General features: G+C 38.2%; 1 protein-coding gene across 4 annotated transcripts in view; it reads left to right on the top strand.

Annotated features, from left to right (window-relative positions):
* The window catches only part of LOC149851230 (protein TRANSPARENT TESTA 9-like), a 153,505-nt gene that overhangs the window by 86,369 nt on the left and 40,652 nt on the right, over window positions 1–26,484 (top strand). For all 4 annotated transcript variants that reach the window (XM_089999380.1, XM_089999387.1, XM_089999395.1 and 1 more), the window contains one exon: window positions 22,545–22,682. In XM_089999380.1, coding sequence (XP_089855506.1) covers window positions 22,545–22,682 — 138 coding nt within the window. The remainder of the gene's footprint in view (window positions 1–22,544; window positions 22,683–26,484) is intronic.

The following is a 26,484-nucleotide window of genomic DNA, read 5'->3' as shown; positions in this document are numbered from 1 at the left end:
CAAGCCTCGATAGGTATACCATCTGGGCCAACTGCCCTTCTTGATTTCATTTTCTTCAAAGCCTCTGCAATTTCTTTCTTTTGAATCTTGCGCATGAAGTCACGATTCATCTCATGAAAAGGAATGGAGAAGTTTTCAAGATCCTGAGCATGACTTCCATTAAATAGCTTATTAAAATAATCTTTCCATCTCTCCTTAATCTCCTCATCTTTGACTAAAACCCTTTGCGTTTCATCTTTGATACATCTAACCATACCCAGATCCCTTGATTTCCTATCTTTCATCTTTGCAAGCCTATAAATATCCTTCTCGCCCTCTTTGGTATCCAACTTGTCATAAACCTCTTTATATACCTTATCCCTCGCGTTTCGAACTACTTTTTTAGCTTCCTTCTTTGCTATCATATACTTCTCCAAATTCTCATTATCACGACTCTGAGTTAGATTTCTATAACACTCTCTTTTAACCTTAATAGCTAATTTGACATCCTCGTTCTACCACGATGCGTCCTTACCTAGCGGTGCACCGCCTTTAGACTCACCCAATACTTCCTTAGCCACCTTTTTCATGCCACCCGCTATCTTATTTCACATTGATTCTGAATCCTCCTTGAGACACCAATCAACTTCCTTAACTACATATTCTACAAACATTCCTTGTTTAGCTCCTTTTAGTGCCCACCACTTAATTCTAGGATCTATCCTATGTCTATCCCTTTTGCGACATTGTCTAATTCTAAGATTTAAAATTAAGACTCTATGTTGTGTAGCTACACTTTCTCTTGGTATAACCTTACAATCGATCCAACAACCCCTATCTCTCTTTCTAAGTAGGAAAAATCTATCCGACTTGTATTAACCCCACTTTTAAATGTTACTAGGTGAGACTCCCTCTTCCTAAACCAAGTGTTTGCTAAGATCATATCATAGGACAAACCAAAATCTAAAATCCTTTCTCCACTTTCCTTTTTTTTTCCTATACCATAGCCTCCATGGATACTCTTAAATCCATCATGCCTACATCCCATTAAGGTCACCGTCGATGAAAAGCCTTTCTCTATAAGATATCCCTTGTATTACTTCATCTAAATCTTCCCAAAATTGATGCTTAATGGAATCATCTAAACCTACTTGAGGTGCCTAAACACTAATAATATTAATAATATCCGTACCTAATACTAATTTAATAAGTAAAATCCTATCACCCTTCCTACGGACCTCAACTATATTATCTATAAACTCACGACTCATAACAATCCCTACTCCATTCCTATTCCTATTTATTCCTGTATACCAAATCTTATATCACCAAGGTTCTATCACTTTTGCTTTCTCACCTACCCATTTGGTCTCTTGTAGACATAAAATATCAATCTTTCTCTTACACATAACATCTACTAACTCTACCAACTTACCCGTTAAAGACCCTATGTTCCAAGTGGCTAACCTAATTTTATGATCTTGGACTAACTTTTTTACCCCCACCCGTCCAACAAAGTGAGGGAACCCTTGCCTACTTGACACCACACCCGAGCGCCGGTGTGACGCGTCGCTTCTGGGTGACGACCTAGCAACCCTTGCCCATTTATCACTGCCTCCGGGCCTATAGAGTACAACACGTCGCTCAGTAGGGAACACCCCAACGAAATTCTCATATTGGTTCATATTCATAGGGTGTGACTAAGTTTTTATGTTGGCTGTCACTGGCCTACTACAACCCTCCTCCTTTATCCGGCTTGGGACCGGCAGTGTATAACTAAACAGTTATACACAGGCGGAGTTATAAACAGTTATATACAACAAAATTCTCTATAGGCTCACTATATTGAGAAAATTTTTCTAAGGCACTAGTAGGATTATTTTGCTTACTCCAGGCATAAACTTGAATATTTTTAGGAGATCTATTAATGATGTCATCACTACTCGGTGATGTCTCAATATTAGGGTATTCATGATTGATATCATTTATAATTTCATGATGATTCAAAAGAATCATCATTATGATGTATATCTTCTCTTGGAGAGTGATCATACAAAAACATAGTGTATTTCATCCTTTTTATCATGCTCTTTAAAACAATTTTCATCCTGTAAGAATGTTACATCTTTGAAAACATAAAGTTTATTATTTTTGAAATCAAAGCATCTATATCCTTTTTGATTTTCACTATATCCAATGAAAACACATTGAATTGCTTTGGGAGATAGCTTATCCCTTTTGTGTGAAAGTACAAAACATTTACAAAAAAAAATTCGTAAATGATTGAAATCGGGTGTTATTTAGAGAAGTTTTTCATAAGGAAAAACATTTTTTAAAGAGGATGATGACATTCTATTTATCAAATAAGTGAAAGTTAAAATAATTTCGGCTAAAAAACTTTTGAGAATATTTTTTGAAATAAATAGAATTCTAGTGGTTTCTATTATATGCCTATATTTTCTTTTCGCTAGTCCATTTTATTGAGGTGTCTTAGGGTAAGATCTTTGATGGCAAATTCCATTTTGTTTTAGATAGTTATGAAATTCATTGGACTTATATTCCCCACCCGAATTTGATATATATTGCATTGAAAATGAATTTTAACTTTGATATGAAATTCTTTAAACAAGGAAAAGACTTCCGATTTGAAATTAAGAAAGTAAACGCAGACATATCTAGTAAAGCCATCAATAGAAGTCACATAATACAAGTAACCACCTTTAGATATGACCAGAGAAGGATCCCATACATTCGAGTGCACCAATTCAAAAGGTTTTGTTGAAACAACGATTCTCTTTGAAAATGGGATAGATTTCATTTTTTCAAGAATACAATCTTTGCAAGTCATTTTTTTCATTACAAAATTGTCTTCCAAAAGGAAAAAGATACATTTTAGAATAGCGTGGATGCGCAAGTCTTTTATGCCAAGTTTTAATACCCTTGTCTTGGACAGAGTTATAAAAGGATTTTAACGGAAGAGACAATGAGTCCATAAAGTAAATATCTCTCTTTCTGTGGCTTTGCCCAATCCGCTTCTTGGACCGGAGATCCTGCACAAAGCAACCCTTAGATGGAAAAAATATTTCACATTCATGGTCGGCAATGTGAGAAATAAAATAAAAAATTTAAATTTAATTTGGGAACTACGTTTGGGACAAAAATGTTTTCTAAATTTTTTAGAATTTAATATTCCTATACTCTTAATTTTCAAAATGGTTCTATCTGTCGTAGAAATACAAGATAAGTTTGAGTTCATGTATATATTGGATAAGGCATTCTCATGAGGGGTCATATGGAAAGATACTCCTGAATCTAGAATCCAAGGTCAAGATGAGGAGGCAATAGCAGCACTCGATGTAGATGAAGTTGCTTTAAGAATTTATTGAAGTGCTATAGATATTTGGCCAATTGTGTCTTTAAGATCCTCTCCACTTTTGCCTTCTTCCTTCTTGGGAGTAGATTCTTCAGCGAAAGCAACCTTATACTTGAAGGTTCCATTCAACTTAGGGCAAGCGAGTTTAATGTGACCTGGCTCATTACAAAGATGATAAATAATCATTTTTCTTCCACCACCATAGTTATTTTTTCTCCCAAAGTGTGGAGGCTTGTAGGTCTTAACATGATTATCGAGTTTAGATACCACCAACACTGTTAAAATGTAACTTTTCATATATATATATATATATATATATATATATATATATATATATATATATATATATATATATATATAGAGAGAGAGAGAGAGAGAGAGAGAGAGAGAGAGAGAGAGAGAGAGAGAGATTATATATGTACATATATATCTCTATACATATACAAATTTATATATTGACATATCATTGTAAAACTCGATAATGGTATTTTTGTCTTTTTTCCTTTTACACATATTTCAATTGAAATATGATTGTATTTTTTACATTTTATTTTTCTTCTTTTTATTTCATTCTTTTTTTTTCTTTTTATTACAAAATAGAAGGACCATTGGCGGCCCCGCCCTTCTAGTCGTTGGGGCCCCAACGGTCATTAATATGACCGTTGGGGCTCCGAACGACTAGAAGGGAGCCCCAATGGCCCCTCTCTCTCATTTGTTCTCCCTCTATATATTTGAGGGCTCTCCCTCTTGTAGAATAAGGGTTTTTACCCCCTTCCACATAATGAAGATGTATATTTTGTAGCCTTTGTAGCTTTGCCCCTTCGTGGGTTTATGTGTTGACACATTACTTGCTTTTGTTTACCCATTAGTGGGTGTGTGTATTCGCACTTCATGTGCACGTTTATTGGTTCATTATTGAACCTAATGTATTCAAAGTCGTTTCCTTACATGGTATCAGAGCTCGGTTGGGATCGAGTTGTTCTTTGTTGCATCAAGAAGCGTGCTATTCAAGAAATTTTAAAGAAAAATAGTGAAGTTTTCATTTCTATCACTCTTTTCTTTCTTAAAGTTATTCGGTATGCATTCCATTCCTTTAAGTGTCGTGCATTATGAAGAATTAGATATGTTTTGCATATGTGTTCTCTTTGTCATTATGAGTTTGGATTATTAACATTCCATTGAACTCTTTTCGTATATTATACCTTTTCGCATGTCTTTCTTTGAAAATTTTTAAAACCAATGAACTTGTTTTTTCGAAAAATTAAATATATGATTGCTCAAAACATGCTTTAATGGGTCGGTAAAAATTTATGACCATTGGAGTTTTGAACTTATATTTTATACCTAATTTTGTTTATAAGAATACCTTTTATATGAAAGGTAAGTCTTTAAGAAAGTTAGGTTAAAATGTTTATGAGATATGTAGTGTAAAGCTATTGATCACATACTCTTCTACACTCTCAGCATAGTTGATTGGTTTGTATTGAAGGTATGTGTTTATCTACTAAAAAGTCCTATACGAGGCTTCTCATAATATCATGTCTCTTTGAAAAATGATTGACATATATTATCTATGAAAAATTCCTAATTAAGTTTTGATTCCCCTACCTAATGTGTCCTTTTCATATGCGCAATATTTGACTAAGAAGACATCTTGTAATACCGGTTGAATTAAGTTTTTAAAATGATCTTATGAAATATGGTTATTCTCTTTGCATCTTTTTACTCTTAAAAGATTCCTCAATTTACTTTCAAGAGTGTGTTTCATTATAAAATTTATGGTCTTCATTAATGTTTGATGCATACTTATTGCATTAGGAGTTGGTTATAACCTATTAAGTCATATGTTTTTGATAAAAGTATGAATTTCTCCTCATCAATAAATGTTTGATTTATGCCATAGTGCAATCTTATTATTCTTCTTTGTTGGGATTTCTCCCACTTTAATGAAGTTTTTCTTTTTTTTTTGTGTGTACCCTCCTTTGGGGATTATGTGTTTGAACTCTCTTTGAGAGGCCTTTCGGTCCTTGTAATCTTCTTATGAGTATATACTCTTTGTGAAGATTTCATGGTTGTTGTGAGAAGATTTGTTGTGAACATTATTTTTAAAGTTACAATAGTGGTTTTCATGAGATTTTCAAACTTCATAATCTTACCATCTTTATGAATGCTTATGTTGTCCTAAATTTGTTATTTGCTCATATTAAGATTATTGTCATTCGAAGATTGTATTGCGTAAAAATGCATCTATTATCATTTGCTGTGCATATAATTGCACTTTATATCTATCATAGTTAAAGGCTTGATTTGATTCTTGGATTATTCCAAATCGGTTCTTGCACATTACGTTGCTTAATATTTTATGTTGTGTTTGTGGCATAAATAAGCCTTTTGATATAAATGACTTTGTTTTGAAGATTTGATCATGATTAAGCATAATTCGTGTTTATGCAAAGTTATTGTTATAAGACATATTGTTGTGATTGATTATGTTGGATCTTTATTTGGAAAATGTTTCCTTAAAGTGTTTTTTGCCTTTTTATGGCATTTATAATTATTCATCACAGGTTGTTTGATGCATCATTTGTTTGGCCTTATTATTGTTTTTTTTTTTGAGATGTTTGTTGAGGTGAGTTATGGGCACCTCGTGTTATGTCATTTTAGGTTGTCAACTTGTAGTTTGACCCTAAAATGACTTGTTATGTGATCTCTAATTATGAGTGTGTCACTCATTTATTTTTGGCCATTGTTTTTATGGATGCTCTTAATTATGTGAATCTGTGTTGGATATATGATGGTTGAAACCTTAAATGTTTTAAGGTATATTAAAATCAATGTTTTATTTGTTATATGTTTGTCATTACAAATCTTATTGCCTCAAAAGTCTTCTCCTTTTATAACTCTTATCTAAGTGTCATCATATGTAGACAAGATTTTTATTACACCTTTGTGTGTTGGTAGCTCTTTGTTGGCTTTGTTCTCTTGGTCTAGTAGTTGAACATACTTGTCTTGATTGTTATTATATATAGACAAGGCACATTGATTCACACCATGGTGTGCGATTTTAGTCCATATTGACATTTGTGTCCTTGTTCTAGTCACTTAGATGTATGCCCATGGTTGGCTTCTTTCACTCATTTCAAGTGCCATTTTATGTAGACAAGAGATGTATTGTGTTTTAGCCCATGGTTGGCTTGATACTCTTGTTCTAGTAGCTGAACATACTTGATTTTGAGTGTCTTTTTACGAAGACAAGAGATGCTTTTGGTCCATATTGACGTGTATTTTCTTGTTCTTGTCGTTGATACACTAATTTCAAGTATTATTACATGTAGACAAGAGGTGTTTATACACACCTTTGTGTGTCTTTTGGCCTTTAATGGCATTATGATTATGTTCTTGTTCTAGTAGCTTATACACTTGATTTGTGAGTTTTGGAGGACTAATGAGGTAGTTGCTTGTAGTGGATGAACTATTGTTGAAATTTGTGAATTTTCATTCATATTTTGTCTTTTAAAGATATAAGTGAATCATATCATTAATATGTATATTTTAAAATCAGATTGATTTTTTGGCATTTAATCTATATATTAAGTGCTTATTGTTTTGGCCACCTTTGTATTTGATATGCAAAATGAGTTTTTGTAATTGCAATCATTTGAGTGAGATGTTCCTAAATGTGTAAGGTTCTCTACTCAAATAACACTCATTATTTTGCCTCTTAAGTGAACTTAAAACCTTTTGAACTCTTGTGTTTTATACACTCCTTTTATGCTCTTGAGCATTTTTTTCTTGAACTCGTTTTCAAAAGAATTACTAAAATCAATTACACTTGTCTTTCTATCTTGTAAGCTCAAATAATATTACTTGACTAAAGTATAATTGAAGCATGTTCATTAATGACTCTTTTTAAGTGTTGATTCATTTCATGATATTATATGCATATGCTCATTATGACCTTTAGTCCCTCATTCAATAAATTATGAGCAACTTATGCCTCTTCGTAGGCTTTTTGTGGTGTCCCTTAGTGGACCATTGTGTTATTCCTCATTATGAGGTTGTGTTTGTCCAATGTTGGATCTTATGAATGCATTATGCATTCTTGTAATTCGTTTCCGCTCACTCTTTAACATGGTATATGATTATGAAAATTGGTTTTCTAAAATCATTTTGCATACATAAGTAATTATCTTGTTCTGTCAAATCCTGTGCTTCAAATAAAATAATTGTGTTTTTACTATGCACCATTACTTTTGGATGAATCATATGATATGGTTTTTGGTTAATTTATCTTGTTTGGAATATTTCACTTGATTAAAGTGCAAAGATATCTTTTACTTGGACCTTTTTTTTTTGGTTTGTTCCACAGGATCTTGAAGATAAGATGAAAAGAAGTACCTTGGATAGATCATAGAAGCTGCTCTCCATTAAAGTCAATTAGAGGAAGATATTTGCAAATCTCCATGGCATCCTTACTGAAGATTCTTGAAGCCTTGAAGATTTTTCCTCGTGTATTCTTCAATCTTTTCGTTTCCCCACGCAAAGATTGAGGGGGGGTGTTAAAATGTAACTTTTCATATATATATATATATTCATATATTTAGAGAGAGAGATATGTACATATATATCTCTATACATATACAAATATATATATTGACATATCATTGTAAAACTCGATAATGGTATTTTTGTCTTTTTTCCTTTTACACATATTTCAATTGAAATATGATTGTATTTTTTACATTTTATTTTTCTTCTTTTTATTTCATTCTTTTTTTTTCTTTTTATTACAAAATAGAAGGACCATTGGCGGCCCCGCCCTTCTAGTCGTTGGGGCCCCAACGGTCATTAATATGACCGTTGGGGCTCCGAACGACTAGAAGGGAGCCCCAATGGCCCCTCTCTCTCATTTGTTCTCCCTCTATATATTTGAGGGCTCTCCCTCTTGTAGAATAAGGGTTTTTACCCCCTTCCACATAATGAAGATGTATATTTTGTAGCCTTTGTAGCTTTGCCCCTTCGTGGGTTTATGTGTTGACACATTACTTGCTTTTGTTTACCCATTAGTGGGTGTGTGTATTCGCACTTCATGTGCACGTTTATTGGTTCATTATTGAACCTAATGTATTCAAAGTCGTTTCCTTACAAACACTTCATCACAACTTTTACTCATAACAAGGCGAGTTTCTTCTTGAACAATTTCGACAATAGCATCTTCAAGAGGAAGAGGAGTATATCTATGTAGGAGAGATCTAACTTGCTCAAATTCGGGACAGAAGCTATACAAGAATTGAAAAAATTTCTCTTGTTCCATGCGTTTTTGCCTAAGTTCCACATCTTTAATATAGCAACCCACTTAAGCTCTAAAGGTGCTAGTTCATCCCATAGGGGATTCAAAGAACTTTAAAAGTCTTGGACACTTAAGTCCCATTGCTTGGTGGTTCTAACTTTTTCTTATAAAAAATATGCTCTTACAAGATCTTTTTAGGTATACATACCCTTTATAAAAAGCCAAACTTCATTGGATTTTCGAAATTTAGCAATGTTTGCACATATCTTATGTACAAAATCGTACATCAGTCAAATAAATTGCGTAAGCAATGCACGATGTACAAAACCGTACATTGGCTAAATAAACTGCGTAAGCAATAGCTTGTGCACGTAATAGCGCGGCGGCAAAGTAAATGACATAAAGCGATACTCGATGTGCGAAACCACACATCGAGCTAAAAAAATTGCGTAAGCAGTGCACGACGTACAAAACTGTACATGTAACGCCCCAAAAGTTCGACTTGAGACAAGAAAATTTGAATGAAATTCCCTTTGAAAGTCGGAGTTTGCAGCGAAGATTTTTAGTGATACAAGAGGTTTTCAATAAAAAGCACAAGTCAATTCTTCTGAGTACGTTAGACAAAAGATTCAACAAAAAACCCATTTCTTAGCTACACCAGACAGTAAACAAAAGATAAAAAAGATTTTATCGGAAAAAGGTTTAGCTTATACAGAACACTTGGGTCATCCACCCCTAAAAACAAAAGTACAAAACCCGAAGCGAAATAGCCAGAACACCAACAAGAGAGGAGAGGCCTTGATCATGTAGCATTGCACTATCGCCTGTGATGAGAGCCTACCCGTCACCTACACCCATAAGCATGAAGTCAGTCATGTAAAAACTGGTGGGTGCGCAAAAAGAACAACTAATCTAACACATGCTCATATCAAAGCAGATAGAATCCTTATGATAGAAACTGGTACAACAGGCGGAAAAAGTGACTAACCAAGATTGTAGAAAAGCTAACATATGTATCATCATGAGCATAACCAGGCTAATCGTACAGTGATAACAAATCTAACTGTAATCAGTTTCAACAGGGCTAATCATGCATACTTTTTAACTATCACAAGTAGCAAACTAGTAGCAAGGTAAAACATGCAGTCAAGCTCAAGAGCAAAGAACTATTGTGACATCACCAAGGTGCAAGTCTAATAATTCTGTGAGCATGTCATATTTTGTTCTGATTATTAGCTGACCATTGTGGGTACGCACAAGGCACGAAACGTAGAAACATTCGAGATCGATTCGGGGGTCCATTATGCTATGTATTTTATTATACACCGAAATGACTGACTGAGTCCGCTCCTAAGGGGACGACCAATGGCCAAGAGAGTAAGTCTCCAAAGGCATATAAGGCCTATGGATGCATCCAACTTCTGCAGAAGTGCCAGGCAGCTACCACCTAGGATAATTATGATAGCCCCCTTTTTCCATACCTCCGATGACTTGGAAAAACTGCGTCATTGCTCGAAATAGCCATTAGCGGCCTGACCATCGGAGTTTTTGTACCATCCATCCTCTCCCTTGATGAACCATCTCGAACAAGTACGACAAGGGGTTTTTCTTCATCGTCGCCTTGTTCTATATGCCCTGGTCTATTCGATCCACTCGAGTATCTTGCTTATGAATATTCACAATTACGTTTTATTGCATATCATGAGGTTTATCCACCTCGTGCTACTCATCGTAGTATCACACAACATCATCGCCAAGGGATGCGACTACGATGATAGCCAAGGGCCACAAGGAGGCACCCAAAACGAGCTCAAACATGTCAACATTCTCGAGAAAAACCTGAACAACAGAGGCAATGGTATAACCGCATTTTATATGACGCATGCAAGAAATAAAGCAGTAAGAGTGTAAACAAGCAAGTCAAGAACAAAGCCAAGGCGCGTAAAGCACGGGGCAACAGAAAGTAGAGTGCTGAAAAGTAAATAGCCAAGGCCATAAAGTGCGGGGCGACATAAAGTAAAGTGCTGAAAAGTAAATAGGACAAGGATCGCGAAACCACGTCCTTGAGTTAAAAGGCAGAAAATCAAGCCTAGGCACATAAAGCGCGGCGACAACAGAAATGTAAAGTGCAGAAAGATAAAAAACACAAGGATTGTGAAACCGCGCCCTTGAGTTAAAGAACATACATATATAACTTATATGTATACGTATATAATCGTCCTCTTGCTCAATTATTTTTTCTTTAATTTGGTTTTGTTAATTCAAGGTCCCTTTTACGCAACTTTCCCCTACCTTGGGGAGTTGCGAGTTCCCGAACGCCTGCGGGAGTAGGTGGGAACGGTCTCGGGCCACGGGACACGAGTGCGCTCCGTCGTGCAACCTGGAAGTGCAAAAAGGTTAGCGTGAAAGCCAAAGTCAGAAACGGGTTCAGCAACATCTGCAACGGTACTGGACCACCCAGATAGGTAGGGAGCTCAGCTCCCTACGAAAAGGCAGTGGAGGGAGCAAGGCAAGCGGGACAGGGGGAGTAGAGCCCCCTGTCGACGAGAATGGAGGGACAGGGGGAGTGGAACCCCCTGTCGACACAGCAAATGGCAGGAGGCTCCGCCCCCCTGTCGGCATCAAAAGAGGGACAGGGGGAACAACTGTCCTTGTTGACACAACAGATGGCAGGGGGCTCCGCCCCCCCTGCCGGCAACAAAAGAGGGATAGGAGGAACGGAGCCCCCTGTCGACACAGGAGATGGCAGGGGGCTCCGCCCTCCCTGCCGGCAACAAAAGAGGGACAGGGGGAACATAGCCCCCTTTCGACACAGCAGATGGCAGGGGCCTCCGCCCCCCTGTCGGCAACAAAAGAGGGACAGGGGTGCAGAGCCCCTTGTCGACACAGTAGATGGCAAGGGGCTCGGCCCCCCTGCCGGCAACAAAAGAGGGACAGGGGGAACAGAGCCCCTTGTCGACATAGCAGATGGCAGGGGGCTCTGCCCCCCTGCCGGCAACAAAAGAGGGATAGGGGGAACAGAGCCCCCTGTCGACACAACAACTGGCAGGGGGCTCTGCCTCCCTGTCGGCAACAAAAGAGGGATAGGGGGAACAAAGCCCCCTGTCGACACAACAGATGGCAGGGGGCTCCGCCCCCTGTCGACAACAAAAGAGGGACAGGGGGAACGAAGCCCCCTGTCAACACCGCAGATGGCAGGGGGCTCCGCCCCCCTGTCGGCAACAAAAGAGGGACAGGGGGAACGAAGCCCCCTGTTGACATAACGAATAACAGGGGGCTCCGCCCCCCTGCCGACAAGAGAAGAGGAACAGGGGGAGCGGAGCCCCATGTTGACACAACGAGCCACCGAGGGGGGGGGGGTTACTAGAGGAGAAACGACGACGACCTCTCTGGCGTCACCGGAAAAAGCAGCGAAAACCCAAAAAGAAAGGATGACGATCAGAGCGGTTGACAACCACACCTAGGAGGATGGCGGCTGGAGGCCGTCAGTGCGGTTGTCGGAGAGAAGAGGTGGCCGACGGGTTCGATCGACGGCAACCGAGGTCGGCGGCCGCAGTGGGAGGAGACGGGAGAGACAAAGAGGAGAGAGAAGGGGCGAGGGCTTTTGCCCCTCGCCCGAGGTGCCTGTGTCTTTTCAAAGACACAGGCTTCTCGAGTATTCGAGAAGCTGGGTCCGGACTGGGCTCTGATCCGGGTCCAACATAGATCTGACATAGCGGACCGACCGCGACACGTGCCTAGCGTGTGTCCGACACGTGCCTAGCATGTGTCCGACACGTGTCAAATATTTTTTTGTGGACTTTACAGTACATCAGCCAAATAAACTGCGTAACCAATGCACGATGTACGAAATTGTACATCAGCCAAATAAATTACATAAGCAATAGCCTGTGCACGTAATAGCCGACGACAAAGTAAATGACATAAAGCGATATTCGATGTGCGAAACCACACATCGAGTTAAATAAATTACGTAAGCAATGCACGAGGTACGAAACCATACCTCAGCTAAATAAATGCGTAAGCAGTAGCCTATGCATGTAATAGTGAGACGACAAAGTAAAAGACATAATAGAAAAGGACAAGGATTGCAAAACTACGTCCTTGAATTAAAAGCGTACATATATATATTTAATATATATACATTTATTTATGTTCATTTACAGGTTTTAGCATTGTCCTTTCATTATTCTTTGTGCAATTTTCTCCTACCTTGAAGTTTGTCAGATTTGATGACGATTCCGAGTGTAGGTTATCAGGGGCTTGTGCCTTAGTGCGCGTATAGAGTCTGTTGCGCCGATAGGGTGCGCTAAAGTATTCGTCACACTTCGTAAATATGAACAAGGGAAATCCTTTTTTAAAATTGTGCATTTGTGCCTGGTTCGTGTAGCAGGGGCCAAACCCGACCCTGATTCAAGCCGCCCGGTTGGGCCGAGTCCAGAATCGGTGTGAGTCGAGCTGGGACCCAATGTTAGTTGGGCTCGGCTCGACTGAGCCCGACAGGCCGTAGACAGGAACCAAGTTGGGCTCGGTAAAGACTGAGCTCAACCTGGTTGAGTTTGCCCAGTATGGCTAGGCCACTACCGCAGGCAGTGGCCAGCCCATGGCCGTTCAAGCCACGATCGAGCCAGATTCGATTGGAACCCAACCGAGCCGGGCTCGGTTCCGGTTGACAAAGGCAAACAACAAAAAAAGGGAGGGTGCAGGCTTGGTAGTTAGGCCAGTAAGAAAGTGAAAAATACACTACAACAAATGTCTCTCAACAAGTTCTCACAAATACACCATAAGAACCACAAAGGTTCACAAAGAGAACTCAAGAATACACACTACCCGAAACGGGTATAAAAATATGAAAAATAAACCACTTTATTGATTTAGGATAAAATCCGAAACAAGAGTGAGTATTTACAAGGGGAATAGCCCCATATTTATAGAGAGGTAGAGAGAAGCCTTAAGTGATCTGTTGGACTCTCCAACGGCTCTAATAGAGCCATTCGGGAGTCCAACGACTCCTTTTGGATTTACCTTTTTGACTTGGTAAAAAGGTACCTTTTTGACTAGTTCAAAAGGTAAAGGCCAAATCAGTCCAATGATGGACTGGTTTGGCTAATTTTAGTTGTATTTCAACTAGAATTAATTAAACTAAAAATCCTAACTAAAAAGGAGATAAAACATTATATGTCTATGAGATTACATATGAGATATTATATGAGATTACATATTTTAACACTCCCCCCTCAAACTTACGGTTGGATAATCAAAAGTTTGCCTAAGAGAAAGTGAAACCTAGGAGCAACGAGAGGCTTGGTGAAGAAATCGGCCAGCTGATATTCTGAAGCAACATAAGAAAGATTAATGGTGCCACACAAAAATTCCTCTCGAACATAATGGCAATCCATTTCTATATGCTTGGTGCGTTTATGAAATGTCCGATTACTTGCAATATAGATAGAGTTCTTGTTGTCACAACACAGATTTGATGCTTTTGGACTTTTAACTCCCATATCGGAAAGTAGACGTCGAAGCCAGACTAATTCCATAGTAGTTGTGGCCATTGCCCTATATTCAACTTCAGTTGATGAGAAAGAGACCTTTTGTTGCTTCTTACATCGCCAAGACACCAAAAATTCTCCCAAGAAGACACAAAAACCTATAGTTGAGTGGCGGTCATTTGGATCACCACCCCAATCTGCATCAGTATAAGCAAACAATTCTAAGTTAGAGGAAGCGAATAAAAATAATCCACGAGAAATAAAATTTTTGATATATCTAATAATACGTAAAAACTGCTCCCATATGAACAGAAGTTGGAGCATGCTGAAATTGACTGGCTGTATGGACTGCATGTGCAATGTCAGGTCTTGTGATAGATAGATACGATAGAGCCCCAACAAGTTGCCTATACGGAGTCGGATTCTCGAGTGACTCTCCATCATCAATCTTCATTTTGACATTCACAATCTCAGGAGTATCAACCTGTCTTTCATCTGAAATACCTGACTTGACAACAATATCCAATGCAAACTTAGATTGAGTTAGCAAGTAACCTTTAGGTGAGTAGGCAACTTCTATACCAAGAAAATATTTCAAAAAACCCAAATCACTTATTTCAAAATGTGTTTTGAGAAATTTCTTAATATCATAAACTCCCTATTTATCACTTTCAGTGATGATCGTGTCGTCAACATAGAGTAGAAGGATGATAATACCTGCATCAGAATTCTTAACAAACAAAGCTGTGTCAGTAAGACAAAATCGAAAACCAAAATCAAGCATAACCTTACTAAACTTATCATACCAAGCTTTTGGAGCTTGCTTGAGACCATATAAAGCCTTGTTTACGCGGAGTGTTTTTCATTTAGGTATATTCATTCCTGGTGGTGGGTCCATGTATACTTCTTCAGCTAAAGTTCCATTTAGAAAAGCATTTTTAACATCCATTTAAAAGACATGTCATCTCTTTATTGATGCAAGAGCTATTAAGATTCTAGCAGTGGTCATTCTAGTTACTGGGGCAAAGGTCTCTTCATAGTCTATTTCATATTCTTGAGAATAACCTTTTGCCACAAACCAAGCCTTGAATCTTTCAAGAGTGCCATCACTCTTGGTTTTCACCTTGTACACTCAACGACAACCAATAGGTTCCTTGTTGTTTGAAGGATGATCTTGAAAGGTCCAAGTATTTGCTTTTTCTAAGGCTTTTAATTCGACTTCCATAGCCTTGACCCATTCTCGTTGATCCTTGGCTATATCATAATTGGGAGGTTCTTGATAGGAATGAATTAGGGCAATGAAGGCTTGATGTTTTGGTGAAAAAGACTCATATGACACAAACTTTGCAGGAACCCTCGAGATGCTAGTGAATTTTCTAGATGAAGACGCAAATTCCTATTCCCTTGTGTATTTATCTAGGGTACACTGTCTTTCTAAATTTTCTCGTCTAGATTATTGAATACAATCTCGTCTATTTCTAACAGGATTAGAATCAATCATATCCATCTGATCATCTAGATCAATTTCTCTTTCACTATCCTTTGGAACTAGATCCAACAAGAAGGAATACTCAACTATTTCAGTAGAGTTTTTGTTTTAAAAAAACTTTCATTTTCTAGAAAGGGTACGTTCCTTGAAACATGTAACTTGTTGTTTTTATGGTCAGGGTCAAAACATCTGTATCCTTTTTTATTATTTGCATATCCTAAAAAAGCACAGGGGATAGCACGTGGAGAGAATTTATCATTCTTATCTATAAAAACAAAGAACTTGCACCCAAACACCCTCAGTCTAGAATAATCAGGTTTTTGTTTAGAAAGCTTTTCAGTGGGAGAAATATTGTTTATTGAGGATGAGGGCATCCTATTAATAAGATACACAGCACTCAAAATAGCTTCGGCCCAAAAAACTTTAGGAACTTGATATGTGATAAGTAGTGTTCTAGTTGTTTCTATAATGTGTGTGTTTTCTCCAAAGTTACCAGTCGGAGAAGCGGGAGCGGGAAATGATACGGGAAGCGGGAGCGGGAAGCGAGGCACTTTCAAAAATTTAGGAAGCGGAAAGCGTGGGATAACTTAGAAGAAAATTACGAACCGTCTCGAAAGCGATCCGGAAGCGAGGGGGAAGCGAAAAATGAAAAAATGGGGAAGTGAGGGGGAAGCGTGCGGGAAGCCTGGGGGAAGTGCGCTTCCAAAAAAAAAGCGTGCTCCCCTGCACGTTTTGGAAGTGTGACATTTCGCGCTTCCGAAACGCACTTCGGGGAAGTGCGCTTCCCCATGTGCCTAGGCACTTTCGGTAACTCTGGTTTTCTCTCAGCTAACCTATTTTGTTGAGGGGCATAGGGACAAGATTTTTGGTATGAAATTCCATGTGAGTTCAAATATTCTTTAATTTCAGTTGATAAAAATTCTCCCCCTGAATCAGTGCGAAATCTTGAAATATCATTCTTAAATTGATTTTTGATCATATTATGATATATTTGAAAAAAGAGAACACTTCAGATTTGTGTTTGAGAAAGTAAATCCAGGTATATCGTGTAAAGTCATCCACGAAAATTACATAGTATAAAAACCCACCTTTTGACGTAACTGGTGTAGGACCCCAAGCATCAGAGTGAATTAATTCAAGTGGTCGAGTGGAGACAAAAGTTCTTTCTTGAAATGCTAGTCGTTTCATTTTTCCAAGAATACACTTCACAAGCGAAAGTTTCAAAATTACAAATTTTTTCCATGTTTGGAAAGTACTGAAGCTTGGATATACAAGGGTGACCAAATCTTTGGTGTAAAAGATCCAAGCCTACTTTTTGAACATTGCAACATAATTTTTTTTTGGGTAATTCCAAAAAGATCATGTAATATAAGCCTCATTTTCTATGGCCTTCCCCAATCAGCTTCCCTGACTGGTGATCCTGTACTCAACAATCATGAGAAGAGAAAGAAACATTACACCCATGATCAGTTAATTGAGAAACAAATAAGAAATTTATATTAAGTTTGAGGATATATCTAATTTTTGAAACACAAAATCCTTTTGAGTTTTAAGAGTTATTTTCGAAATTTCCTATTTCTTTTATCTCAAGGGATGTTCCATCCGCAGTAAAAACACTCGATCCACTTGAGTCATAACAATGCAACAACAATTTTAAATTTGGTGTCATGTGAAAAGAAGCACCAGAGTCAAGAAGCCATAGGGTTTACCTTGATCAGAGGTGCCATCAGAAGAGATCACAACTCTAGCAGAGGGAAAAGTTCCTTTAAGAAGAGGTTGTAGAGCCTCCACCAACTGAGACAGGGACATGTTTCCAATGGATGTCTCATTTGATTCAACAACAACTACATTCTTCTTATATGATTTTTTCAACTTTGGACAGTAAGTTTTAACATGTCCGGGTTCATGACAGTAATAACAAATAAATTTTCTCCTTTCAAAATCACCTTCTTGCCTTTCATTGTTTATTCTCCCAATATGTGGAGGTTTGTATGTGCGAATGTGATTACCTGGTCTAGATACAACTAAAACTGTATCATCATCACTTTTGTCGACTCGTTTCTTGAGTCTATTTTCTTCCATACTTAGCTCTTCAATAGTATCTTCAATAGAGGGAACCTTTCCTCGATGTAGAAGAGCGGACTTGGTTGATTCAAATTTGGGTATCAACCCATTTATAAATTGAAAAAATGCTCCGCATTTACTTGATTTTGGTGAAGCTCAATGTCTTGTGGACAATGCCATTTTGGTTCAAGAAGAGTCAACTCTTTCCATAGTTCGGATAAGCTATTGTAGTATTCTCTAATACTTCTCTCCCCTTGAACCATATTCCGAACCTTTTCTTGTAAGTTACATATATGCCCAATATCTTTAAGAGAATATATTCTCTTAAGATATTCCCACGCATCATTAGCATGTCCAAATTTTGCGAGACTTGAACACTTCTTTATGTCTACACTAGAAATTAGCCAAGACATGATCTTGGTGTGACCCATTCTCCATTCTTTCCATTCATTTTCATATGTGGAGATGGCCTTAGTTTTTCCCACCTCCGAAAGAGGTATTTCTCTTCCACCTTCTTCTTTAGTGAGCGTTAGTTTAGGTTCCTTATCGGTTCCATCAACTAAGCCCTATAGACCCTTTCCCCAAATAAGATGCTTCATGATTAAAGCCCATGTTACATAGTTTGAATCGTTGAGTTTTATGGAGTTAATGGTGACATTATCATTGTCATCCATTTTACAAGCTTGAGAATGAGAGGGGAAGACGAATATTTTTACCACAAAGATCGAAAATAAGTAGCCTTCCATGCCCTTCAAGGCTACACACGAGCACTCCTTCAAAGAGACTTCACTTTCTTGAAGAGTACTTGCATGACACACTTCCCAATACACGTCCACCGACCTTGCTCTAATACCATCTAAGAAAGTGAAAAATACACTAAAACAAATGTCTCTCAACAAGTTCTCATAAATACACCATAAGAACCACAAAGGTTCACAAAGAGAACTCAAGAATACACACTACTCGAAACGGGTATAAAAATATGAAAAATAAACAACTTTATTGATTTGGGATAAAATCCCAAACAAAAGTGAGTATTTACAGGGGGAATAGCCCCATATTTATAGAGAGGTAGAGAGATGCCTTAAGGGATCTGTTGGACTCTCCAACGGCTCTAATAGAGCCGTTGGGGAGTCCAACAACTCCCTTTGGATTTACCTTTTTGACTAGTCAAAAAGGTAAAGGCCAAATCAGTCCAATGATGGAATGGTTTGGCTAATTCTAGTTGTATTTCAACTAGAATTAATTAAACTAAAAATCCTAACTAGAAAGGAGATAAAACATTACATGTCTATGAGATTACATATGAGATATTATATGAGATTACATATTTTAACAAGGCCGAGCCCAGCCCTTCCTCGGGATAGGACCGAGCCTAGGCTCGGTCCTCAAATGTTGAGAACCGGGCTGGGCTCAGTTTAGACCAAGCCCAACTCGGTAAGCCCCTCCCCCCCTTAGCTACAGCAACCTGCTACAGCTGAAGGGCTCGGATAGAAGACGGGGGCAGGAGGGGGTGGGATGTGGCTTCAGCTGCCCTACCATGTCAGTAGGGGAAAAAGAAGCGGTCGGGGGGTGTCGCTCCCTGCCTGATGGCCGAAAAACAAAAGAAGTCTGGGGCGGCGGCTCTGCCCTCCGATAGAAACAAGAAAGGGGTGCCGCCCCGTGCCAGTTGGCCGGACACAGGCGACGACAGGAGGGTGCCCCTCCTGCCGGCTAAACCTGAGAGAGAGAGAGAGAGAGAGAGAGAGAGAGAGAGAGAGAGAGAGAGAGAGAGAGAGAGAGAGAGAGAGAGAGAGAGAGAGAGAGACGCGACGCCCCTCCCTGCGAACCGAGGAGTCAGAGGAGCAAGAAACAGGGGAGGCAGGAGACATACCTGAGGGGGGCTACTCCCGGTGAGGCTCTCGACGAAGGGGTCTTCGACTCCTAAGAAGAGAGCGAGAGACACGAGGATCGAGAGGGAGAGAGCGAAACTTGGTGAGAGAGGGAAAGCACAGAGAGGGGGAGAGAGGGGAGGGCGGCCGACTGGAGGTTGTCGGCTCTGGCAGGGTGATCGGAAAAAGAATAGGGAGAGAGAAGAGGAGCGAGGGCGAAGGGGGTTTGTCGGGGAGAGACGCAGGGGTTTTGCATTCTTTTTGTAAAAGAAAACCCCCTGCGGGGGGTTTAAATAAAAACACAAGGCGGGGGCTCGTGATCCAAAACGATTTTTTTTTCGGGTTTTTAACATTGTATCCCCTAGTATGAAGCATGTCCTATAGGTATTCTTTTTCATTGAGAATTGAAATTATTATAACTAATATATTTGGTAGCATGATTTGGAATATCTGCTTCACTATGTCGCGATACATGAACGTTGTATGACACAAGTTTTGTATAACTAGGACAAGGGGCACGTCCATACATCTTTACATACTCGTGTGTGTGTGTGTGTGTGTGTGTGTGTGTGTGTGTGTGTGTGTGTGTGTGTGTGTGATTATATACATAAATTCTTGATCTCATGCAATAAAGCAAGAAATATCATCTTGAATATAGATTCTTGAACAATAATTATTGGCTGTTAATTAAATAATAAATCTAAGTTAGAAAACTAAAATGCATGTAAGCAATAATAAATCGCAGAAAGAAAGAAACACAAGTAGCTACAAGATAAAGTATCATGATTGTAACAAAAAAAGGGGCCGTGATGTTGACCATATCCACACAGGTTTGACTGTATTTTCAAGGCACGGTGGCGTGACTGGTGTTGACATATGTCACATGGGTGCAGGTGCAGGTGCAGGTGCAGGTGCAACACAAGAATTTTAAAAATATGGGTGCAGTGGTGTGGATACATATATTGCTCAGACATTGGTTGTGATCAGACCCAAGTCCTAAAAGAAAAAGATTTTTAATAGGACAACACAACAATTGGACACTTCACTTAGCATATGTATCCCATGTTGACACAACACAACAATTGGACACTTCCTGGACACAGTAAAACCAGTGTCGGACACAGTTAACATTGTGTTATTAACTCTTCTATTTCCTTTTATGTTCTTGATTACTAACTTTATATTCAATTGTGTTGTTTTTGTTCTTTTAAAACTTGTCATCAACTATGTCACACAGACTCTTCTAACAGGGCACCGCACCTGCGTCGCACCCGCACCCAGGACGGTGCAACACTTGGACACAGCTTCCTTTGTGTTAGGTGAAGTCAACCACACTGAGGTCCATTTCTATCCAAAAATAGATTTAGTTAACCCTAATCAAGTCCATTTTTATATATATTATATATATAAATACATAATTGCACACACATACACATAGTGTTAACTTAAAATTGTTAAAAATTATATATATATATATATATATATATATATATATATATATATATATACCCTCCCGCCCCCCCCCCCCCCCTCCCGCACCCAAGTTTTTTTAAAGTGCCGCATCGCCGCACCCGCACCTATGTGACATAGGTCATCAATTACATTACATTTTAATTTCATACTAGTTTTAATATTTGATGTTTTTAATTATAATGATATCAAGAGTTTGCTTTAGGTTTTACACACACACACATCCGTGTGTGTACTCCATGTTCCTATGTCCTAATTTTTTAGAATTTCCATGTCCTACCAAGTATATCTGCGTCGTGTCCTGTCCTGTTTCAGCATCCATATCCATCTGGCATCCATCTGACATATGTTTTGCATTTGATTAGATTTGACTGAGAACTTAAACCAGTTCTGGGTCTGATTAGGTTGGACCCGTAATTGAGACCAGTTCAGGGTAGATTTGTTTGGACCCAGAATTAGTCTCATTTCTGGGTCCAATTGATCAGACATACAACCTACCAATTCTGGATCCTAAAACCTTGTTCTGATTAGGCCTCTTGCTGTCTTTTTTTTAAGTAACTGCCATAACTTATGGTGCTCTACTCTTGATTTGCATAGATCTGATCTCTAAAGGCAAAATTTAACCTCTGGATCATGTTTAGCAGGATCTTATTTACTTTTGTTATGTGTTAAAGTTGACTCTAACATGATGTTTTGGGCCATTTTTGAATGATCCTCACTCATCTTTATGAATTGGGACCCATTGATTTTTTCAATATATTGAAAAAATTGAGTTTTTTAATGTGTTTGAGATTGTCAAACCTACTAACATGGTAAATAAATCATGTTAAAGACATCTGTATGGTTAGATCCAACACTTTAGCTAGATCAATGCAAACAGTAGTGCATACCATCACTAGGTATCATGGTTCAAAACCACATTACTCTCTCTCTCTCTCTACACACACACAGATATATATATATATATATATATATATATATATATATATATATATATATATATATATATATATATATATATATATATATATATATATAATCTGCAACCCTTGCACCCATGTTTTTTGAAATTGCTGTGTTGTACCCAACACACCTGCACCTACACTCACATTGCATAGGGTGTTGTGTCTTGCAACAAGATACACACAAGGTGAAGCATCTGTTTGATGTAGCTTCTTCATCATATGTTTCTTCCTGTTGTTGAAATCCATGTTAGTCTTGAATAAATAGTTGTACCAAAGAACTCCTAAATACATTTGAAGACATTCATCTCTCTTGGTTGTGTCAGGTCCATTACATCCTCAGTTTCTAAGTTCTTTAATTGATCTCATTGTCAATTTCATGACTGATATCCTGAACGCTTATAGCTATAAGATGCAAGCATCTTTGTCATGGCAATTTTAACATACCACAAGCATGATTATAGCATACTGGGAAATTTATGCATGCATTTTGAGCTGGAAGCTTATATAATCACTTTAAAGGCTTTAGTTTGACAAATTTTCTTTATCGTTAGGTGCTCGATGCATTAGTGCATCTTTTTAATAGGTCAAACATTTCTGCTGAGATATTGTGGCATACTGGGTGGCTGTTGCGTCAACTACTTCCTTATGGTGAACAAGAATTTAATAATGAACATCAAAAACTACTCCAGGTAAGATGAAAGACCTGTTTATAAGGTTGAATGAAATATTTCATTGCAATCAAGTGTAACAAAGAACAACAAATGACAGTTGTGTATATGGCCTTTCTATTTTCCTTATAGCATGTTCATGATACAAATTGTGGACTTTACTCATTTGCTATATGTATTGGGAATATGGGGCTTGATCCCACTTTTATGGTTAATGGAAGCATACCCATTATCTTTTGATTTAGTTCCATGTTGCACTTCATTTATTAGATTTGCTTTGTTAGAATATTCTGGCATGTTAAAAGCTTTTTCTAACATGTCCAACTTTTAGTGGTAAAATACATCTGTAACTTTGCATCCATTGTTCAAGAGATGATTGATACAAATATTGTTTACATGGATTACTGGGATAAAATATTTTATGTACTCTTCTACCTTGCAGTCATGTAGGATGTTCAACCAGTACGACTCCTTTGTCAGTTGCCTATTTGGCCCTAAACTAGAACTCTTTTGGTTGTTACCCTCATAATGGGGATTTATTGGGTTTGGGCCATATTTGACTGCATAGTTGCACATGAACAGATGCACATCATGATCTATTAGCTTCCTGCTACCACCAGGCAATAGTGAAAAGATGTCACGACTGGGTCTGGATCTCAGGATCCAAACCCAATTCGTTTTATATTAAACACATGCTCATTAATGGCATGTGTTGTAATTTTCACACATTATATAATGGGTATTCTTGTACCCTAATTGCTGTATCTCTATATAGTTAATGAAAGGCAACATCGTATACCCTAATTTGGGTTTTGTGCATCCACAACCTACTCTCTCTCCTCTCAGCTTCTCTCCCTGTGAACGTATGGTGGAATACCATTATCTAACATGGTATCAAAGCTCTAGATCCACCCTTGAAGATCACGGTCACCTCATGAGCATCTAGCCAAGGCTTCTTCTTCTCTTCTAAGGTACTTCCCTATCGGTTCATCTCATTTCTTCTCCTTTTACAATCCAAAAAAAATTTTTTTTTTTGCCCATTAATCACTCATTCTCCTCTTCTCTTGGCTGTTTCTTCCCTCGCTTTAACCTCTTCTCTTGGCTGTTTCTTTTCCTCTGTAGCCATCTTGGTTTCTAAAATCTGCATCTACCCTTTCTCTTTTAAAATCTGAATCTGCGTCTGTCAATCGTATTTTCTTTCTCTCGCTTCTCTGCATATCTTTCCCATCTCAGAATTCTGCATCTTGGTTTCTAAAATCTGTATCTACCCTTTCTCTTTTAAAATCTGAATCTGCGTATTCACTGTTTTATTGTTCTAATCTCATACTGTTTGACGTGATTCCATTTTCTTTTCACATCACGTCCATATCATTTCTTGATTTTTTTTAAGAAAAATAAGGTAAGTTTTAGATCTGAGTAAAATATCAGATTCCTTTTTCCTTTGGGTTTCCATTTCTTTTATTCCTCTTTGCATTTTTCGAAAAGAAAACACGTTACATTCAAACGTGTTTCTGTTTTCCTTTTCATTGACTGATCTTTATTCAAATCAGTTTGCTGCATAAACTCGGTTTCTGTCTTGGGTTGATCTGCAAAAAAAAAAAGACAGTCGAGTTCTCTGAAACTGCGTCTTGGTTCTGACCTTTATTTCTGACTTTTATTTGTTGTTCTTTCAAAGTCTTGCTTTCGCCTTCAATTGCCTATGGATTCCTTTTCTGCTTCTCAATCTGGTCTTTCTTTCAACTTTCTAAGCCAACTTGTATCTGAAAAACTGAACAACTCCAATTTTCTCACCTGGAAAAGACAAATCATCTCATTCATAAAAAGCCAGGACCTTTCTGGACATCTAGATGACTCTGTTTCTGTTCCCCCAGAGTTCATTTCACAAGATGGCAAGACTGGGGAGGGTGACACTTCCATCACTTTTGTCATAAATCCAGAATATATATCCTGGATGAAGCGAGATCAGGCTTTGGTTGCCTACATCACTTCCACCCTGTCATTGTGGCAATCCCAGATGACTGCACGACTATGCAGTTATGGCATCGTCTTGTTTAGACGTATTCTCAAGTTTCTCATGCCAGAATTCTATTTTTAAAGAAAGAGTTTCAAATGTTGAGAAAGGACTCCATGTCTGTCATGGAATATTTAAACAAAATGAAAACTGCAATAAATTTTGAGCGGGCTGGGACCCGATTATCATATGATGGTTACTTTCTTGCTGTGTTTACCAGACTTACCTACTTTTGAAGATCGTTGTGCTAAGCTCTTACAGTATGAGATGACTTTGAAAGGATTCTCTGAAGGTAATCACAATCCCATTGGAGCACACAATGTTCTTGCCACAGGAGTTAACTATGGTCGAGGATGTGGTAGGTATGAATATCGAGAAAGGGGAGGTCAAGAGAGGAATGAACAAGGAGCTCGTGGAATATTACCTACTCCCAATATGTCTCCTAATCTGCAAAGGCAAAGAACAATACCCACCTGCTTTCTCTGCAACAAAAGAGGGCATATAAAGGCAAATTGCTGGTTTTACCCGCAAAATAGAGAAAAGCAATTGGAGACAAAAAAGGGAACAAATACATTAAAGAATAATGGAGAAGTCAAAGAACTGTTATTATCTGCCTTGGCTGAATTGAACATCAAACCGAATGATCAAGACACTTGGTATGTTGATTCTGGTGCAACCACTCATGTCACTGGTGATGCTGGTAAGCTCCTAAATCTTGTTCATTATGTTGGTAGAAATAGTAGTCACTGGAGATGGGTCTCACCACCATATTTCGTACATTGAAAATTCTGTAATTCCTATGTCCAACTCTTCTCTTGCTCTTTTAAATGTCATTCATGCTCCTAATATCAAGAAAAATATTGTTTGTCTCTAAGCTTGTGGATGACATTAATGCTTCAGTTGAGTTTACTCATTTTTCTGTTTGTGTTAAGGACCTTCTCACGAGGGAAACGTTCGCTGAAGGAAAACGTCAAGGGAATATGTACGTGTTTCAAGAGAATCCTTCCTCTCGTGTTCAGCCCGTTGACTCCATCTTGAAGCTCACATCATCATCTTCAGTTCCTTCTGATAGTGTTTTTAATCTTTGGCATGGTCGTCTGGGTCATTGTAGTAGTCGCTTTATTGATAAACTTGTTTCAAGTAGTCTTATTCCCAAGTCAAGTCTGAGTTTAAGCGTCGATAATAGAAAATGTTCTAGTTGTCCTCAGTGTAAGAGTCATGTTCTTCCATTTTATTCCATTAATAAAAGAGCTTTAAGACCTTTTGAAATTATATGTTCTGATGTTTGGGGTCCGGCTCCCGTTCCTTCAATGTCTGGCACTAGATATTATCTCATTTTTGTTGACAGTTATTCTCGATATACATGGATCTTCTTTATGAAAAGTAAATCTGAAACCTTCAAGTTATTTCAAAATTTTCATTCCTTTGTCTAAAATCAATTCTCTGAGAATATCATTTGTTTTCAATGTGATGGGGTGTGTGGGTGAATTCTCTTCAAATGACTTTATTAGTTTCCTCGAGATAAATGGAATAAGTAGGGAGGTGTCTTGCCCTCATACACCTCAGCAGAATGAGATTGCTGAACGGAAGCATCACCATATTGTCGAGAGTGCAATGAGCATGATGCATGATAGTAATCTTCCAGTTACCTTCTGGACAGAGGCTTTTCATACAACAATCTATGTCATAAATCGATTGCTCATAAACATCTTGGAAAAAAAATCACCCTATTTCTCTTTGCATGGTGTGCATCCAAACTATCATGATTTGCGTGTTTTCGGGTGTGTATGTTATGTTCATGTTGACAGTTCC

Source organism: Nuphar pumila, chromosome 1, assembly GCF_984573655.1.
Source record: "Nuphar pumila chromosome 1, dmNupPumi1.hap1.1, whole genome shotgun sequence".
NCBI lineage: Eukaryota > Viridiplantae > Streptophyta > Magnoliopsida > Nymphaeales > Nymphaeaceae > Nuphar > Nuphar pumila.
This window is presented reverse-complemented; position numbering and strand designations above follow the sequence as displayed.